The sequence below is a fragment of the Pogona vitticeps genome, chromosome 5 (assembly GCF_051106095.1).
Source record: "Pogona vitticeps strain Pit_001003342236 chromosome 5, PviZW2.1, whole genome shotgun sequence".
NCBI classification, from domain to species: domain Eukaryota; kingdom Metazoa; phylum Chordata; class Lepidosauria; order Squamata; family Agamidae; genus Pogona; species Pogona vitticeps.
In genome coordinates, this window is record NC_135787.1 from 61,029,841 (window position 1) to 61,050,330 (window position 20,490).

The 20,490-nt window shown below is 40.6% G+C and overlaps 1 protein-coding gene across 3 annotated transcripts in view; it reads left to right on the forward strand.

The window, feature by feature from the left end:
- Window positions 1–946: 946 nt before the first annotated feature.
- The window catches only part of STOX2 (storkhead box 2), a 121,607-nt gene continuing 102,063 nt past the window's right edge, over window positions 947–20,490 (forward strand). The window contains exons 1-2 of one of the 3 annotated variants that reach the window (XM_078393899.1): window positions 947–10,829; window positions 11,006–11,894. In XM_078393899.1, the coding sequence (XP_078250025.1) occupies window positions 11,729–11,894 (166 nt within the window). In that variant the 5' untranslated portion in view covers window positions 947–10,829; window positions 11,006–11,728. Of the gene's footprint in view, window positions 11,895–20,490 lie in introns of all 3 variants that reach the window. The other 2 variants (XM_073001403.2, XM_020802823.3) reach the window with 2 other exon arrangements.

Below are 20,490 nucleotides of genomic sequence, written 5' to 3' on the forward strand. Positions count from 1 at the left end.
CTTTCTAGAAGTAAACGGCAGGCTTGCCTGAAGATGTATAAATGATGGATGCTTTTAAATTTAAAAGATCCTGATCTTGCAATATCAACTGTGGAATTGCTTTGCTCCTTCTCCCTCCCTATTTTTCCGTAGAGTTCTTGTGGTTAATTATTTTCTCAGTAACTTAACCAAAACTAAGTTATATTATGATTGTAATAGGATGAGCAATAATTTCATCCCTTTTGTGGTATAACTAACTAGTTTAGTTAATTTTTATAGTTGTAGATCATGTGACTTCGCTGATCTGGTATGTTTTATTCCATAGGTCAACAACTTGCAGCATTCAGATGTTGGGAGGGGGGGAACTACCCACAACAAATTGTTTCTTAAAAATAATTTAACAATTTTCCCAACCCCAATATTTGTAAAAGTATTTTCTCACACATTGAGTACAACAAGGTAGACTCAAGCCAGCAACTAAGGTGCTAACTTAATTCCACGAGTATAAGCCAGTGGTTCTTAACCTTGGGTTACTCAGGTGTTTTTGGACTGCAACTCCCAGAAGCCTTTACCACCAGCTCTGCTGGCTGGGGTTTCTGTGAGTTGCAGTTCAAAAACACCTGAGTAACCCAAGGTTAAGAACCACTGGTATAAGCTATCCTTATTTTATAATAAGATGTGAGCAGTCAAAAGACAATGACTCTTGTCAGCTGATCCTTAATGCTGGCATCTTTTATTTAACTGATTTGAATACTGATAAGCATTTTTGAAAAGAAGCCAATTAAGAAGATTAATGTCATACTGTGATTGGGTTTGTTAAAAATCTGAAGCAGTTCCTCCCTTTTGGAGGGAAATGACAATGGAGCCTCTTCTTGAACATTTAACTTTTTATTTATTTTAATGTTAGGAGAATCAACAACAATCTATATGGGTTCAAACAAATCAACATCTTACTTACTTACTTACTTACTTACTTACTTACTTACTTACTTACTTACTTACTTACTTACTTACTTACTTACTTACTTACTTACTTACTTACTTACTTACTTACTTACTTACTTACTTACTTACTTACTTATTTATTTATTTATTTATTTAGCTTACATGCCGCCCACTCTACCCAAAAGTCTCTGGGCAGCTTACAACAATTCTAAGCTGCCTAAAATACAATTAAAATACAATAAAAAGATAAAAGAATTAAAATACAATTAAAATAGATACTCTAAAAATGGCCATCAGGACCCATAGTTGATATTATTTCAATTAAAAGCCTTCTGGAACAGGAAGGTTTTGACCTGGCACCGAAATGTCATCAACATCGGCGCCAGACGAATCGCAGTCGGGAGGGCATTTCATAGTCTGGAGGCAGCTGCCAAAAAGGCCCATTGTCTACAAGCCATCCCTCTTACCTCCTTGAAGGACAGCTCTTTCAAAAGGGCCCCCTGGCTAGATATTAACTGCCAGGTAGGCTCATATGGAAGGAGGTGGTCCTTCAGGTATCCAGGGCCCAAGCCATTTAGGGTTTTATATGTCAAAACAAGCACTTTGAATGGGGCCCGGGCAACAACTGGTAACCAATGTAATTTAATCAGAAACGGCTTGATATGTCCCCTAGCGGCCCCACCACTCACCAGCTGCGCAGCTCGATTCTGGACCAGTTCCAATCGCCGGATGTAGAGTGCATTGCAATAATCTATACAAGATGTTACCAGTACGTGTGTAACTCTCATGAGACCCCGCTTGTCCAGGTAGGGCCATAGCTTGTACAGTTTCCGCAGCTGAAGGAAGGCGCCCCTGGCCACTGAGTCCACCTGGGCTTCCAGAGATAGACTGGGGTACAGGAGCACCCCCAGGCTGCGGACCCTGTCCCTTAGGGGGAGTGTAACCCCATTCATGGCAAGAAAATGGCCCTCCACTAACAGCAGACTCTGAAGAGAAGTCTGGGTTTAAAAAGTTTACCTCACACTTAGAAAGGAAGGACCTAGAGGTTAGCTTTAGATCCCAAAGCTCTGAGACAAGGGAGCACTGAGGGGACCTAAGTGGAAGCCAGGGTCAAGAGAAATAGCTGGAGTGACTGTATATGACTGAGGCTTACAGAAGAAAATTATTTCTAAAACAGCTGGGTGTCTAGAGGCTAAAAGTAACAGGGTCTCGGACACATGAACAGCTAGGCTAGGTGCCTGAAAATATAAAGTAGCCATCCGAAGCTGCATAAGGAGAGCTACAGTGTCTCCTTATCTCTCTAACTCAGAAAGGAAAAAAGTATTTTAAACTGAGGCTTGCCTGTCTGCCTCTGAAAAAAAACTAACCAACTTGTTGAAAGAAACACATAAATACATGCCTTCTAAGAGAGGGAAAAAGTTTGCTATGGAGAGGGCTGCTGATGTGCAAAGTTTACCTCAGGAAGAGGAAAGCTCTCTTGAATTGATAGAGCAAGGGGAGGCTCAGGAAGAGGAAACCTCAAGGGGAGAAACTGGGTTAACCTCACAAGAAATTGAAAGATGGAGGTTGCAGCAGGAATTTAAATTAAAAGAATTACAGCTCAAAGCTGAGGCTGAAGCCAGACAGAGTTTGAAAGGGAAAGAGAAAAAGAAAGAGCTGAAGCAGAAAAAAGACAACTGGAAATGAGAGCAAAAGAAATGGAATACCATTTGGAAATGAAGAAATTAGAGTTGGCATCTCTAAAGAGTAACAACAGTAATAATTCAGTGGCTGAGGGGATCTCAAAAGTGGACCTTAAGAAATCCCCTCAATTTAGAAAGGGTGATTGCCCCAAAGCATTCTTAATCCTGTTTGAGAGAGCATGCTGGGATTATAATGTGAGAGAATCAGAAAAAATGGTTATTTTAAGAACGCAACTAAGTGGGGAACTTGCTGAGATCTATTCCCAAATGCCCCAAGATCAAGCAAGAGAATACTGTATGAGGCTTTTAGAAAATTGGTTTTCGTGAGATTTAGAATCAATGCTGAACACCTCAGGAGAAAGTTTAGAGCATCGACAAAGAAACCTGAGGAATCATATTCCCAGTTAGGAGCCAATCTAGTCAGATACCTGGAGAAATGGTTAGAACAAGCTAATGTTGAATCTCTAGAGGATATGAAAAATATTATAGGGCTAGAACAATTCTATTTGGTTTCTGCCTGGAGAACTAAGGTATTTAGTCAGAGATAAACAGTCTAAAACAGTTCATCAGATGAGTGAGATGGCTGATTGTATTTCAGAAATCAAAAACCCAAAATTCTCTAAGGTAAAATGTGGTGGTAGAAGCTGGGAGGACAGAAAGAAAGAACCCAGGGATTACTCCAGAAACAAACAGAAACGGGAAGCCATTTTAGGGACAAACCCTCAGAGCAAAATCAACAGAAGTATAAAAGCAGTGAAGGGAAGGGAGACAAGCCCCCTTTCTTTGAACAAAGGGCCCCAAAAACATGTTATGGCTGTGGAGAAAAGGGGCACTTCATTTCCCAATGTCAGGCATCAAAGAATAAAGATGTTAGTCTACAGAAAGGAGGGGGAAGTGTTCCCAAGAAAGTGTACTGTATACAACCGCAGTGGGAGAACACTGAGACAGTTAAAAATGGCGCAGTGACTGCTAGAGCAGAAAGCCAGGAAAAATAGTCGCTTTTAGCCAGTGTTGTACAATGTGATTTTATTGAAAGCAACATGGAGCTGCTCTGTTGCTCTGGAGAAACTATTTATATAAATAATACTAAGTACAGTGGTGCTTCGTAAGACAAAAGTAATTTGTTCTGCGAGTAGCACTTGCAAAATTTTCATCTTGCGAAAAGCGGTTTCACATAGGAATGCATTGCAATGCATTCCCATGGGAAACCTCGCAAGACAAATGAATTATTTTTGTTTTGCGAGGCATTGGTCTTGCAAAAAAAATTGTCTTGCGAAGCATGGCCATAGAAGAAGCCGTCTTGCGAGTCACCAACACAATCGCGAAAACCATTCATCTTGCGGGTTTTCCGTCCCACTAGGCATTCGTCTTGCGAGGCATCACTGTATCTAGCTTTGAGAGACTCATGCTCTGAAGTATGTTATTCTGATATTGTCCCCCAGGGAGATATCATGAAAAATGAACAGATAACCATAAAAGGGATGGGGACTGAATTAATTTCTCTTCCCATGGGTAAAGTACAAATAAAATATCAAGGGTGGAATGGAATGTGGAAGGTAGCCATCACAGATCAAATTCCTACCCCTTGTCTGATTGGGTTAGATTTATCTGAGCATGTTAAGAGTGTTTTAATAACTACTCACTCCCAGACAGAAAAAATAGCAACACCTGAAGAAAAATGTGAGATCTCTGATGAAGAAATAGGAGAAAATGAAGCAAATTAACTAGCTGAGGTAGTGAATCTAAGAAATCTCATGAAAACAGTTTTAAACAAGAACCAAGACAGGATTCTACATTACAACAATGCTCTAAGTTGGCCAGAGAAGGACCAATAACCCCTGAGTCCCCTGAAAGATTCTTTGTGGACAGAGATCTTTTAGATAGGGAGGTCCTGTTAAATCCAAAGAGGGGAGGGAAAAGCATCCACAGACAACTGGTCTTCCCTTTTAAGTACAGGGAAAAGATCATAGAAAAGGGACATACAGGTACCTTTGTTGCACACTTGGGAATCACACACACAGAACAGAGGATAGTGCAATTTTTTTACTGGCCTGGGATGGGAAAGTAAATAAGGTCATATTGTCAAAGCTGTGACATATGTCAGAGGCAGGGCACTGGCAATGACAACACTAAAGCTAAATTGTACCCTTTACCAAGTATGTAAACCCCATTTCTATGCATAGATCTGGACAATGTGAGACCGTTACCTAAAGTAAATAGAAGGGGAATATCACTCACTTCTAATGAAAAGGCTGTGGCAACTTTATGGCATAGCTCATATTACCTTCTCCCGATACCATAGTCAGACAAATGGATTAGGGGAGAAATTTAATAGGACCCGAATGTGAGTGATCAGATATTATACAGCAGAAAATCCCAATGACTGGGATCACAAGATACAACCCTGGGTATATGCATACTGGTCTGCACCCCTGGAAAACACTGAGTTCAGTCCATTTGAACTGCTATTTGGATGGAAAGTGTGAGGACCCTGAGATTTACACAGATATAATTGGGAGAAACAACAGGGAGAATACCCAGAGACAGTGATCCAGTACATAAATAAGTTATTGAATTCCTTGCAACAGTCTCTGAAGTTAACTACAGGAAACTTGCAGAGCCAGCAAGGGAAGCCAAAGTATGGTTCAGTAAAAAGGCCAGAGAAAGATCATTCAGTCCAGGAGAGGAAGTCCTGAGGCTGAAGTCTATAAAAGGGAAGAAGATGTGTTAGCCTGCATAATTAACTTGTAAACCGCCCAGAAAGTGCTTGAAGCACTATAGGGCGGTATATAAGCAGCACACTTGCTTCTTTTTTCTTTTTTGCAAATAAACTGGACAAATCCTGTTAGAATAAATTCCAATATGAATGAAATAAATTACATAATTCAGGAGGAAGGAGAGGAAGGCCAAAGAGTGGTCCATATGAACTTGATCAAGTTTAGAAAATTCACGGTTGCATACGTCAATGAGATAAGAACATATAATCAGATGTGGACAGATCACCTATATCTTATTGAAAAAGTGCTACAGAGGTTAACTGAGGCTGGAGTAACAGTGAAGGCTAGCAAATGCCAGCTGGGTAACTCCCAGATTTAAGCCATAGTGTTGGGGGAGACATAATCAAACCCCTCACATCGAAGATTAAAGAAATCAGATACTGGCCTAGACCAACAACAAAGAAATTCAGATCATTCTTAGGGTTAGTTAGCTATGAGAGGCACTGTATCCAGAACTTCAGTGAAATAGAGGCCCCTTTATCGGACCTAACCCATAAAAGAAAAGCTGGCGGGATCCAGTGGTTGGGCAACTGTGAGGAGACCTTCAAGAGGTTGGAGACTGTGCGGATGACCAGTCCTGCCCTGAGAGAATCAGATTTCCAGTGAGGGTGCACTGTCTTCACAGAGGCATTCCACATCAGACTGCGAGCTGTGCTGAGCCAGGAGGATAACAACGGGAATCTTCATCCGGTGACGTTCCTGAGTGAGAAGCTGCAGGCTGGTGAGAGACACATTTCCATCATAGACTGTGAGTGTCTGTGATTATTTGGTCGTTGCGGAGGCTTGGGCTGTACATATGGGGAAGACATTTTGTTCCATGCACAGACCATTCCCCATGGCAGTGGTTGTGGACTATCAGAGCAAACTATAAGAAGTTGAAGAGATGGGCCACACTCCTACAAGACTGTGACTTTGAGATCCAGAGGGTTAAAGGGACTCAAAATGTGATACCTGATGACTTGTCAAGAGGACCAGAAGACTGACAAAAGGGACTAATGTAATGCATAACTTTAATGGGATAAAAACTGCTCAATTAAAAGTTCTAAGTGTGTATTAATTTGAAAAATAATTAAAAATGTAAGTCATACATGATGATAAGTAAGATTTGTATTGTAAGTAATAAAATGTTGATAAATGTAATTTATATTTAAATTATTACTTTAAATAATATCAATATGCTTTAAACTATGTAATTGAGTAAGTATATATGGTATATGTTTAAATGAGCAATGTTGTAAAGAAGATATTTAAAATATGGGTAAGTTATCTCATGCGTTGTTCATGAGGGTAATCTACTGTAGGTGTTACCTCATGATACAAACTTTCCAGGGGGGGAGGTATGTGGTGGACAGCCCACATGTCACTCCTGTCAGTCATTTTAGAGCTCTAGTACAGGAGCCTATGACAGGACAGAAGGGGCGGAGTCAAGAGAACTGGATGTGACAGAGAGTCAGTTAGGAAAAAGATGGTGAAGCGTTTAGACAGTTAGAGAGAAGACTGTGAAGTGTTTAGACTAGATATTGGACAGTTGGTTAGTTAGAGAATAATAAAGAGTTAAAAGGGATTAGAAATGCACTGACAGTCAGAAAATATTGAGATCTTGATTAAAGTAAATGAGTACAAGCAAGCTTATAAGTAATCAAATTCAAGTTTAATGAATGAATGATAATTTCGTTGTATGGATATACTGTGTATATACTTACAATAACAATAAATTATTATTATTATTATTATTATTATTATTATTATTATTATTATTATTATTATTATTATTATTATTATTATTATTATAGAACATCCATGATTTTCCTTCTGTGATTCACTTATTTATCCTTTAATAAACCTTGTTTTGTTTGGCAGCAAGAGTGTGAGGCTCATAATTGATATAGTGAGGATAATATCCTCTGCAGCAGCAAAAAAGGGGTAAACAGCAAGTCATGCCCAAAGGTGAACCTGTGTCAGAGGCAAAACCTATAAGGGTCATGGGGGGGGGGGGGTGCGCGACAGGAACTAATGCAAAACCAGTTAATCCGTCCTCTACCACTAGGGGGAGAAATTTTTCTTCTTTTAACCTAAGCTGAACCTAGGTTTTAAAAAGGGCAGGAAAGGAGAGAGGGAGGGAAGGAACACCTTTTAAACAGAACACCTTTAAAACCAAGCAGCTTTAAAACAAACCAAGCACCTTTTGAACCAATTTTTACATTTTAAAATTACTGTACCAGGCAGTACCACACATTCTAAAGTAGACTCTCTCAGTAGAACAAGGGCAACTATGAGATGACTGGCATTGGTGAAATTAAACATGTGTCAGAGGGTTTTGGCTCTTGTGATGAATTGGTAATCATGGATAAAACCATGGAAGCCAAAGGATTTCTTTTCACCATCTGTTATTTTGGCCTAGGGTTAATGTTCTGAACTCACTTCAACCTCTGACTTGTTTATACATTCAGGGGTGAATTAGAGATCAGATGACTTGAAAGAAGATCCACAATCCAAGCAAAATCAAGGGGTCTCTTATTACAGAATGCGTGATCAGTTGAAGACCAACAAAGAGGTGTGTGGAGGACGAAGGCATGCAGCCACCTGTGAATAACTGAAGACAACAACAGATTAGCCTGATTCAAAATATATCTCATCTTAATAAGTGGAAATAAGCACAAAATGTTTGCTTGAGTCACCCCTTGTCTTCTCCATGCTGTGGTAAGCCAGTGAGTCTTCAAATAACCATATTTTTCCTTTTGTCCAAACTGGGAAATAGTGATTGCTACATTTGGAACTGCTACAGTTCCCAAAAGTCCATTCTTTTCTCATTAATTGCCACTTAAAGTCTAAAGAACTCACTGTGAAATATTTGTAGGAAAAGGAATAAATAATTTAATTACTTACAGTTGCTTGAAATTACACACTTATGAATGCTGCTTTCTTTACTGCCCACATACTTAGAACCAACTGAACAGATCAACAGTAAGCAAACAACTTGACACCAACCAAAGAAAGAAATGGAAAGAAAACACTCAGCAGAGAGGCAGGAGTCTCTTTGGAAGGAATGACTGGTTAGTGCAGGATAGATAATCACCTCAGCCTAGAAAAATCCCTCCAGTCACATAGAGACAGCATGCGAGGTTACAAACAAAGCTACAATAGGAACAAGCCAGGATCTAAACCATAATTTGAAGGGAACTCTTGAAAGACTTTTGGGGTTAACTGCCATATGCTGTGGTAAGGTAAGGACTTGCCAGCATAACTAAAAGGCTTGTTCCTGACACAATTTAATGAGCTGAGATGCATACTTTTGATGCAATCCAATGTCTCTGAAAATGAAATGCTTTGCATTTTTTTCCTTTAGATGGTGGGGAATGATTGAGAATGGCATCAGCTCCAAATGAATGGACATGATTTGCCTCTGTGAATCTTTGATTCAATACATGTCACATTTCTTCCTAACTGTTAAGCCTTTATGGTTTTTTTTTAATCTCTTTCTTTGATAATACTGCACTAGTATACCAGACACTCTTGGATTGCACTGCAGAATGGAAAAATGGCTGATAAAGGTCCTTCCCATTGATTGCCTGAAGGATTTTCAGTAACAATGGTGAAAGACCAAGGAAAATGTTCAGGTGACAAGCATATGTACAATGCTAAATATTTGTTGGCTGCTAGGAAAGTGTTTATACGGAGAAATAAATGACAGGAAATGTGAATGATAAGGAATGTATTCCAGAGGGGGAGGGGGGGAAGCCTTTTTAAAATATTCAGAGCCGAGTGTGGCCTGTCACTGGCTGTGGAGAGCAAAACTATGAGAACCAGGGAACCTGTTAGTGGAAAAAGAAACCTTGTGCAAGGTCCATGAAAGCTTACATTAAAATATAACAGTCTTTAAAGCACCGGGTTTTTGCCTTTTTTATTTTTTATTTTATTTTTTGCCTGATTTCAAAGGCTGACCCTTTCAGCTCCATGCAGAAAAGAAAGTTGTTGAAAATTGTTTTAAGATCTTTAGTCTATTTGGTCACTGGAAAAGTTTGTATAAGAACCTTGGACCAGATATATGATGAAAGAAAGTTTAGACATGGATAGGAGAGAGATAGTAAAATACCCCAGCAATAGCAACATAAATATTATTTTCAATAAGAAGTCTTGGCTTTGAGTATTTGTGACTTTTTTTTAAAAGAGGCATTCAATGCCTTTGGAGAGAGAAGTAGAGGAAGTGGGAAGATACTGTTCGGAGCTTCCAGACAGAACAAAATACCAGTTTTTACATAGTCCTGCTATTGCTACTTGTATGTTCTCCAGCTGATTCTGTGTCCCAGATGGAACCAGATTTCTCTCAGTCAAGCTTGTATTTGTGCCCCTTAATAATCTGCTATTGGTCTTCCATGAGACAACAGGCCTTTCTCATGAATTTTGCTGGGTTGGCAGAGGAGGCAAAACAGACAGTAAGTGGGTGCTTTGAGGGACTACTGCCAGTTGGTTGTAGAGTTGCTCTCCAGCTGTCAAATGGATTCTCTTAAATTAGGAAAACAAAGGCACCCAGATTAATTGTGTATTTTAAGGGCATGCTTAAAAAAACAAATTAAAACTGCAAGGCAATCTGATGCTTTAAAAAAATCATCAAGGACTAGTACGTTTTCTTTGTCATGGTTTTTTAAGGACTATAGAACCATTCTAGCCCACCAAAGCTTAAGCAAAGAAACCTCGTGAGTGATAAAAGAACCCCAGGACTTCCCATTGTTTTTGCTGCAGCAGACGAAGAGGGGAACCCCCCCCTGGGGGGGCAAGGAAGGAGTTTTGTTTTATTTGTTCGTGTGATTGTGAGGAGGAGAAAAAGAAGGGGGATAGTAGTTTGGATTGCCCTTTTTGATACAAAGAGAAACGCAACTTCGTATGTAAATAACCACAAGCCGCGTATAGGCTGGGGCACAAGCCAAGGTTTGGGTGAGCCTCAGGCTATTTTACATGAAAATGTGCAGTCCCCGCGTCTAACTTAAGACAGCTTCTTGATTAGCATAACACTGGGTGGCTGCTTCGTTTCCTGCGCCTCAGTAGCTGCTCCCCTGGATTCGAGGCGGAGAGAAGGGGCGGGGGGGGGGCTTGCCTCCAGTCAGGTCCACCACCGGAGAGACACCGAGGGCAGTGGAGCAGACGCGCCACACGCAGACGCCGGCTTTTTCGGAAAGCAAACCCGTTTGGATGAATTTTGCCGTTCGGCTGCTGCGCGTCGCCGGGCGGCTTCGGGCGCTCTGACGCTTGCAAAAGCAATACGTCGGCGCGTATGCAATGCTGGGAAAAGGAGAATAACCTTGCATGCGGAAAGGAGGAGGAGGAGGAGGAGGAGAAGGCGAGGGAGCGACTGACGGGACTGGCAAGCTGTAGCTGCGGGAGCGTGGAAGAGAAGACGGGGAGCCCCGGCCATGATGACCGCCTGCGTCGAAACGCCGTGGTGGCCTTTGTAGGTCTTTCTGCACCTTGAGATGCGCGAGGGAGGAATTATGTTGTGCCAGTGCGGGCGGAGAGGCTGCGAGGGCTGCTGCTGAGGGGAAAGAATGTGTGCTGCTGCAGCCATGATTTTTTTCTTTATTTATTTTTTAAGGCCGCCTCATGGATGTTTTGCTTGGATTTTGATAGGCTGACGGAGGGAGAAGGGGAAGCCAGCATTTGGCCGCGACCACCGCCAGCCCTTGGTGCGACTCGGATTGCATTGCGGATTGGATGCTTCCTTGCTTTGCTTCCTGGCAGCCTCCTTTCGGGTCCAAAGCGGAGGCCGCCCGCTTTTGCCCAATTTGCTGGGGCCTTTTGTGTCCCGCCTCACCGTCGGCTGAGCCCTCCTGCACTGAATCGAGCTATTGTTTTGGGACCCCCCTCCCCGAGCTTCCGCGCTGCAGCTCTTTTCTTTCTCCCCACCTCCCCCTTTTTTTTTCGGTCTCTCTCCCCCCTCTCTCCTCCGCCTTCACTGCTAATACCCCCCTCCCCGACGCACACACACACACACACACGCTTTAGGAGCCACAACCGTTCGCCCTCTTTCTTCCTCATGACTTCTGGAAGCTGGAGTGCCCATGTAGTGTAATGCATTGTGGGACGTGTGTAACGCTGGCGCTTTCAAGGCGGGGAAAGGCACCGACGGGCCGCTTACTGGATGGACGAGGTTAGGGCCAAAATGTTGCTCGCCAAGCCAAGCCGAGCTGTGCCTGGAAAGAGACTGATGTAAAAGGTGTTGGGGGCGGCGGGCGGGCGGGGAGGGAGTGCTGTGAACGAGCCGTGAGGCCTGCCCACCTCATGCTGCTGTTGCCGCCGCTGCCGTTGCTGCTGCTGCTGCTCGTGGTGGATTAGATTGCAGGTAACCTCAAAATGAAGAAGACCCGAAGTACCACCTTACGGCGAGCCTGGCCTAGCTCTGATTTCTCTGATCGGGCTTCTGATCGCATGAGGTCCCGCAGTGAAAAGGACTACCGCCTGCACAAACATTTCCCACCAGCTTTCCTTTCCCAGGCATCACGGGGCTACATGACATCAGGTCTGTAATACTCTTGTGTATGTGCGTGTGCGGGTACACACACGCACACACGCACACATGCATCTGTCTGTTTCAAGGCTTGATCTGGCATGCTTGTTTATCTCCCCTGTGTTGTGTAAAGGGGTTGTGACTGATTAACATAGGTTGTAATGAATAATGCAATTTCTTTTAAAGCTCACATCCACCATTTTGTACTTCAGGAAGATACACAGCAGGGCCTTCTCAATATGGTGTTTAAAGCCTCCTACCCCCTTCCCCATAAAATAAATAGAGGAATGACCACATCTGTATTTTCAGCAAAGCAACATGCCTTGGACTTGTGTTTGCAGATGGCTCCCCCATTACACCCTGTCTCCTTGTGCTGATTGATTATTATCAAATCAGATACAGTATTGTCTCTTAATCCAGCTAGGCACATTTGTCTCAGTACGCATTTCTGTGTTTCGTTTTCTGAACAAAAAGCATCACTGCTGTTGTGGCCTTGTGAATACTGCTTCCCTGTCCCACTAGGCTAATTTTCTTGGAAGTTCTTTTTTGGTGATAAAAAGTAGTAGGAATAAAGGCAAATATCTGTGGTAGGGAGGAAAGAGTGACTGTGATGGCAAATCACATGTGTTATGTTCATCTATTCATCGCTTCAGTAGAAGCTCTTTAGAAATAATGGACATTGCACCAACATGTTTGTACAAACAAAATGTAACAGTAAAGATGTCTGAGATTATAACAAAGTGAAATACTGTATTAACCTTTCAGTCAAGAATGATGGAAAGAAGTTCCTCAATATTCCATTTTAAAATACTGCCAATTTATTTCATTCATCTTTTGATGGCAAGATGGAAAGGAAATGATACTTGAATGGTTGCTGAAGGGAAGGAAAACATACCATGGAAACCTCCTTTGTTGTTTGAATTCTTTGTTGGTGTGGTAATCAGGCATAATGTTTCATTATTGTGAGTCAAATATCCATATTGTTGATCCAAATATCAAGCCATTTCCTTATCCCTATAAAGATTACTTTAACTTAAAGAAATGAATATTTGTTATAGATAACTAGAAAGGTTATAGTTTTGGAGAAGGTAGTGGTGTTAGTCTGTGTAAGCATATCAGACAAAATTCAAAAACAAAACAAATGTAATAGTATTTAGGGTGCCACATGTTTTTGTCTTGTTTTGTTTTGTTTCTTTGGATTTTACCTGATATACAAAGGTTATACATCTCTCATTCCCTGTTTCTCTGGTTTTAAGCAATGGCTAGTGGGCTCTTGTTAACTTACCTACTCAACTTGTTGCCCTTTAAATAAATAAATAAATAAATAGTTAATCTTTCTAACTGGCTTTTAATGCTGTAAGAAACTCTTGGGACTATTCTTTTGTCAGCACCATAAGTATAAGGACATACATTTTGTGCATACATTGTTTGAATGCACTTTGATGGACAACCTTTATATGTCCAAATATACCATACATTGACAAATGACAGGTGGAATTTATGTTTAACTGGAAAGTAACTATGCAGTTGGGAGTTTAGGTGCTGCAGTACGTTCAGCAACACACCTCTGACATATATGGCCTTACTGTTTATATCTAGAATCTAAGTTGATATTCTTTATCACTTCATGCAATTTTCTCCCCCCCCCTTTTTTTTTGAACTGGGACATTTTAGACTGAAATAATTAGATTTTTTTATAACTTTAATAGTATAAAAGCTGTTGAAGAAATGCTATCAACTTTTCTTGATTTTCTGGCAATCAGTGTTGTTGGCAGACTTGCAATGTTTGTATTTCTCTTAAGAGTTTTATAGCAACTAATTAAAACTACACAATCTGTATTCATAAAAGCCGAGTGTTGAGAGAAAATTAGAATATGATCTAACTTGATTATGACTATTGAAATGCCTCTGTGTGTGTGTTTATGTATGAATGTACAATATGATGCAAGCATACATGTTTATAGCCTGCACATGTTTGAGGGATGGAGAGGTAATATGTATTGTGTTAGGTCATAGTAAAATGGATGTTACATCTCTGAATATCTTGGAGACAATTATCTGCAGTGCTACAGTGCAAGAACGTGTGGTGTTGGAGGGGAGGGAGCAGGTGACACATCCACTATGAGTAATACTCTGTAATTGTTAAAGAGTAAAACACAAGTGGCAGTTGAAATGAGTGATGTAAAGCAAAAATAGCATGTGATACTGTAGTTGGAAAAGTAATTCTGTCCTAGTTGTGGGTTGACTCCTTTTTTTTAATGAACTCTGTCCTTTGCCTTTCCAAATATTAGTTTTGGGAGGAATGAGTACTATATCTAAACACTTCAACTCTTTTAAACGGAAGCTCTCTTCCTGACAGGAAATCTATAGGAAGCCTTCTTGTATAAAAGTTGCAGTGACTGTGAATACAAATGCTTTCTTTGTCACCCCAAATGTTTTACAGGAGAGAGCTCCTTGAAACACATAGGATTTCATCTGCTGCATTCTGTTTGTCCAGTCATTTAAGCTGATCACTGTTAGTATTGTTGTGGTCTCTTTTTAAAAAGTACTCTACTGTTTAAGAGATGGCAGAATAGGCCACTTGTTTGGACTTGATTGTTTCAAACCAAGGATATTAAGGTATGCATGCAAGAAAATTATTTTATCCAATCCCCTCCCTGCCAGCTCAACTGTAGTTCATTATTATTATGCACCTAGAGTCTTAGAGATTAGGCATCCTAGAAATGTGAGCTTATTAAATAAAGTTCTAACAGCTTCTGACATTCTGGGGGCTGTTTTGGAGGGGTCACCTGAAAAAAGAAGTCAGATCATTCCCCCCAAAATGTTTATGTAATCTCCTGAGCTGCAGGACCTTCTAAAATTAGTTGGTGAAGATAAATGCCACCACCCACCCCACTTTTTAGAAAGGCCTTTCAGTATGTGTTGAAATTACGCAACAATAACATTATATATATTGAGGCTTCTGGAGGGGAGCCATAATTTGTGGTTTTAGGGCCAAAATGGGTGTGTGTGGATGCCGTTGAGGGTCTGCTCTGGACAATGGATTCAGCCTGGAGGCTGCAGTTTGCTTTTTCTTGCTCTAAGTAAGTGGCTCCCAAATGTGGAAGTGAGATGTATCTGGACTACAACTTCAAATGTCTTGAACATTGATTATGCAAGCAAGCAGAGATTTTTGGGAGTTGTAGCCCAAGAACATTTGGGGCCCGTGTTTGGGAACTACTGTACATTTAAATACATAATATGATTGTCTATATTGGGGGGGGGGGTTCCCAACCTTGGCTCAACAAATGTTCTAGGACTAAAACTCCCAGAAGCCTTTATCACTAGCTATGCTGGCCAGGATTTCTGGGAGCTGTAGTCCAGGAATATCTAGAGACCCATGGTTGGGAATACCAGTCTACATCTATTTGAATAACAAAACAGAGTTCAGATAAATGATACAGAAGCACTGCAACATTTTAGAGAGCCAGTATTGGCCTCCTTTTGTAATACCTTTTCCATCAGTAATGAATAGTGATGATGTTCCTCAATTTTGATTTATGTTAGGTAATGATAGTGCTAAATATTAATAGTTTTAATCCTCTTTGGAGTGAACTAACCATGAACAGCAGAAGGCATTGTATAAGCTGACTTCCAGATCATGAAGGAAACGGACCAATAAAGTAGTGATAATGGCTGTAGTGTAGAACATTAGGTTTTTTGCTTCCAAATAATTTCTCAGTGGACAACCCCTGTTACAATGTGTGAACAACCAAAGGATTCAGAGACTATGGAAACTGCATTGTTTATGTTGAAAATTTAACTTTCCCATGGAAAAGCTTGCTAGTTTCTATGCTTCAGAAAGAAGTCAAACTGTAATAACAAACATCTTTGATTTTCATATTCAAAGAGTGATTTTGAAATAGGCCTAACCTAAGAAATCTTGTGACTTGAAAATGAGAGAAAGGTTAGTTGCTTTAATAATTAATGGATTGTTGCAAATCAAAGGTAGTCAGTTGTGTTAAAACAGCAAAGTTGATGGCCTTCTGCTTTTACTTCTAGAAAGCAAGGCATGTTCAACAAAACTCTCATCATCTATTATGCATTTGTACTTAATCATGTACATTTGTACTTAACCTAGTACTTAAATTTAGTGGAAGAAGTTCAGCTCTAGTTAAGCAATTGTATACGTGTGTTCTTAGATATACAGTACAGTAAACCATGTAGGGATTCCTAAAAGTTTACTTCACTTTTTATGGGGAAAATTTCATTTACAATTAAAAACAAGTGGTTAAATGTTTGTAGTTAGAACATGAATGACAGATTTTGTGTGATGCCTCCTACCAGAAGCTTCTGTTTTTACTCTTATTGAAAAATGTAGCTAATGCGCATTTCTTTACTTTTTCTGCTTGATATGCTAAAATGCTTTACTGAGATTGTGAGAAATATTTAAGGAAGAGCTTAATTATATAGGGTAGGAGTTTTATTAACAGTGGAACAACCTGTTTTGTTTTGCATAGAATATATTCAGATGAAAAATAGCCACATCATGTGCTGCTTTTTTTTTTTAAATAGGCACCTGATAGTGCTGTGAGGCAGAACAACCTTGTTGTTAAAATAGCTAGTTGGGGCGCAAATAAATGAGGAAGTTGACAGTAAAATGGCATGGGGTGTTTAGGCTTCTGAATCCTGGGCTGCTTGTCTGAAGAATGGAAACGCCTTGACTTCACAGGTGCTGCACTGGGTTGTGTTTAGCCAATACTGTTACAGTATTGTCTTGCCTCACAATTTAGTATTGAGAGATTTTTTTGGACTTCTGTTTATTACCCTGTTTCCCCGAAAATAAGACCTAATGTGAAAATAAGCCCTAATATGATTTTTCAGGATGCTCGTAATATAAACCCTACCCCAAGAATAAGCCCTAGTTAAGTGAAACCCCGCCCTCCACCATTGTGCAGCAACCAGAAGAAGATGACATGCTTGTGTTTGAATAAATGTAGATTGGTTGTACAGTGCTGCCTCGCTTAACGGGCGCCCTGTTTAACGAAGAAATCGCATAGCGATGAAGATTTTGCGATCGCATTGCAATGTTTTAAATGGGGAAAATCGCTTTGCGATGATCGGTACCCTGTTCCGCTTACTGATCATCGCAAAGCGATGATTTTTTAACAGCTCATCGGCGGTTCCAAAATGGCTGCCAGGTAAAAGAATGGCCGCCCACTATTTTCTGGGACTGATTCCTCGCTTACCGGGCAGCAAAAATGGCCACCATATGGAGGATTTTCGTTTAAAGGTGAGTCTGAAGCCCATAGGAACACATTGAAGGGGTTTCAATGCATTCCTATGGGCTTTTTAATATCGCATAGCAACGAAATCACTTTCCAGCGATTTTTGCTGCACAGATTATCGTCGCTATGTGAGGCACCACTGTACATGAAAAAATAAACCATCCCCTGAAAATAAGCCCTAATGTGTTTTCTGGAGCAAAAATTAATATAAGACCCTGTCTTATTTTCGGGAAAACATGGTATATGGAATAATGATCAGTGTGTTCAGTCAGGTCAATTCTGATTTATACCAACCCTTTTCAGGGTTTTCTAGATACAGACAGCTCAGAAGTGCTTTACCATTTCCTTAGTTTGAGGGCATCCTGGGACTGAGCAGCTTACCCAAGGCCACACAGGCTGGCTCTTCTGGGATGCACAGTGGGGAACTGAACTCTTAACCTCTGGCTCCACAGGTAAATACGTAACTCACTGAGCTATCCATCTAGTTAATAAATGAGATGCAGTAGTAGTACCTAAAATCTTTATTCTTGCTAAGCCAATTAATTGATCTTTTAATGCATTCTGTACAAGTGTTATTCCTTACCATTAGATTTACAGTGGTGCCTCGCTTAATGGGCGCTCCGTTTAGCGACGAAATTGCATAGCGATGAACTTTTTGCGATCGCAAAAGCGATTGCATTGCAATGTTTCCTATGGTTTTTTTTGTTTTGCGATGATCGGTTCCCTGTTTCGCTTACCAAAATGGCCACCGGGTAAAAAAATGGCCGCCCGCTGTGTTTTCGCGTGGATTCCTCGCTTTAGAGGCAGCGAAAATGGCCACTGTATGGAGGATCTTCGCTTTAAGGTCAGTTTTTTGCCCATAGGAACACATTAATGTGTTTCTATGGGCTTTTAAAAATCGCATAGTGACGAAATCGCTTAGCAGCGATTTTGCTGCACAGATTAACGTCGCTATGTGAGGCACCACTGTACTGGCTAGGACTTTCAGTCATACAGTTTCTCTGAAGGGCCACAGTTGTCAGTCTCTGCTCTGAGGTGATCTAAACATAGTGTTCTTCACATCAGCGAGTTCTTCCACTTCATTCACTCACAAAGTTGGTTGAAACCTCTTTCCATATTAGCAAATATGTACAAATCAGGGATTCTCCATAATAGATGGTCAGACCTTTGATACATCATTTACTTGAATCATCTTTAACTTTCTATTGCAGACAGATTTTTTCAGTGTGAGCTTTCATGGATTGTTCTGAACTAAATATTTTAAAGTGTCATAAGGTATTGTCTTTCTCCCACTATCTCTGTCTTTCTCACTTCATGGTTTTTTCACCTTCTAATTTTTATCAACATGTAGAGAAAGATTAACCTGGATGCTTCTTTGGGAACTGTTCCTGTTGCAAAGAATATGCAAGAATCAGAGCACAAACCAGATTTATTTTGTCCAAATTTCATTCCTAAGAGTGAGGTCCACTGTGCTATATCAGTTAGATTCTAATCTTTGGAGCATCAGGCTAGGACTGAGAACATCCAGCTAGAAATCCCTACTCACCCTCATCACTCTCTGGTTTATCTCACAGTGTGGCTAATCCGCAGCCTAGCCCTTTTCACAAGATCATTGTGAAAATAAAAAAATAAGAGTGGAAGAGGACTAGGTTCACTGTCCTAAATTCCTTGGAGAAAAATGTGATAAACATGGTAAATAAATAATATACAGTGGTGCCTCACTTAGCAATTGCTCCGTTGAGCGATGAAATCGCTTTGCGATGGACTGGAGTGATCGCTTAGCGATGGCCTCTATGGCTAAAATTCGCTTTGCGATGATCGCGGGGAAGCGATCATGGCAAAGTGAACTTTTTAAAACAGCTGATCAGCTGTTCCAAAATGGCCGCCACAAAAACAAAATGGCCGCCGCTGTTTTGCCTCGCTTTGGAGGCACCCAAAATGGCCACCGCTTTGGAGGAATTTTGCTTTAAGGTAAGTTTTTAGCCCATAGGAATGTATTAAACGCGTTTTAATACGTTCCTAATGGCTTTTTAATATCACCTAGCGATTAAATCACTTAGCAATGTTTTTTCTGGAACAGATTAACATCGCTAAGTGAGGCACCACTGTAGTTGAAGATAGGAAGAAAGTTGTCAATAGTATTAATTTATTTTTTCAAGGGGTCGGCTATATTTATTGGTAGTATTTAGCAGCAAAATCAGAAAAGGGCCCCCTGAGCTCTTAAAGATCAGTAAGTTTTATCTGACAGGAGTGTTTGTGAACTGAGGCTTACTTGTTTAAATAGTCTGCAGTCCGTGACAGTTCATGTTGGATAAAATGCTCATCTTCATTGTGATGTAAAGTTTTTTTTTCGGTTTTGCTGTAATTTTATTATAACTGGATTTGTGTGTAGTTTTTGTGCATAGTCTATTACTTTGAATGAGGGATGCATTCAGAGTAGCTCTAAGATAGGATGGCGATTCTGGACTCAAGTACTTGGGAATGTTCTTCATCATTTTGGTTGTTAATTAGGCCGTAGAATTTGCCAAGTGATTGCCTGTCCTTCTGAGTCACTCTGAGATGAATTGTAATCACCCTGGACAAATACCCGAGCAATAAATCATGAGATTTTGCTTTTCTGCTGGTTTGTTTAAAACATTTACCGTATTTTTCTGTGTATTCGATGATACTTTTCTCTGAAATATTTAGATTAAAAATTGAGTGTTGTCATATACACAGAAGGAGGGGGAGGGATCAAAGTTCTTTGATCCCTGCTTTCCCCCTCCACTTTTTGCAAAGAAAGTGAAGGGGAAGGTACTTTCTTGCGAGGAAAGTGGAGGGGGAAAGCAGGAATCATCAGAGCAATTCATCAAAGCGATTCCTGCTTTCCCCCTCCACTTCTGAAGAAAGTAGAGGGAGAAAGCACTTTACTCGCTAGAAAGTGGAGGGGAAAACCAGGAATCAAAGCACTTTGAGGATTCCTGCTTTCCCCCTCCACTTTCCTCACAATAAAGCACTTTCTTCCAAAGTAAGTAGGGGGAGAAGGCAGTTTCCTCACAATAAGGTGCTTTCTTGTGAGGAAAGTGGAGAGGGAAAGCACTTTTTTCGCAAGAAAGTGGAGGGGGAAAGCAAGAATCAAAGTGCTTTTATCCCTGCTTTCCCCTTCCCCTTCCTTGCAAAGAAATTCTGAGTTGGAAAAGTGGGGGGGGGGTCTTATACGTGGGGGCATATTATACACGGAAAAATATGGTGTACAGTACTGCACTTTTCCACCAGAAAGTTCTCAGAGTGACCAGCAGTCAAAAATAATGCAATGGCAACAAAAAAAACCAGTTTTGAATAATCAGCAGAAATAAATAGAT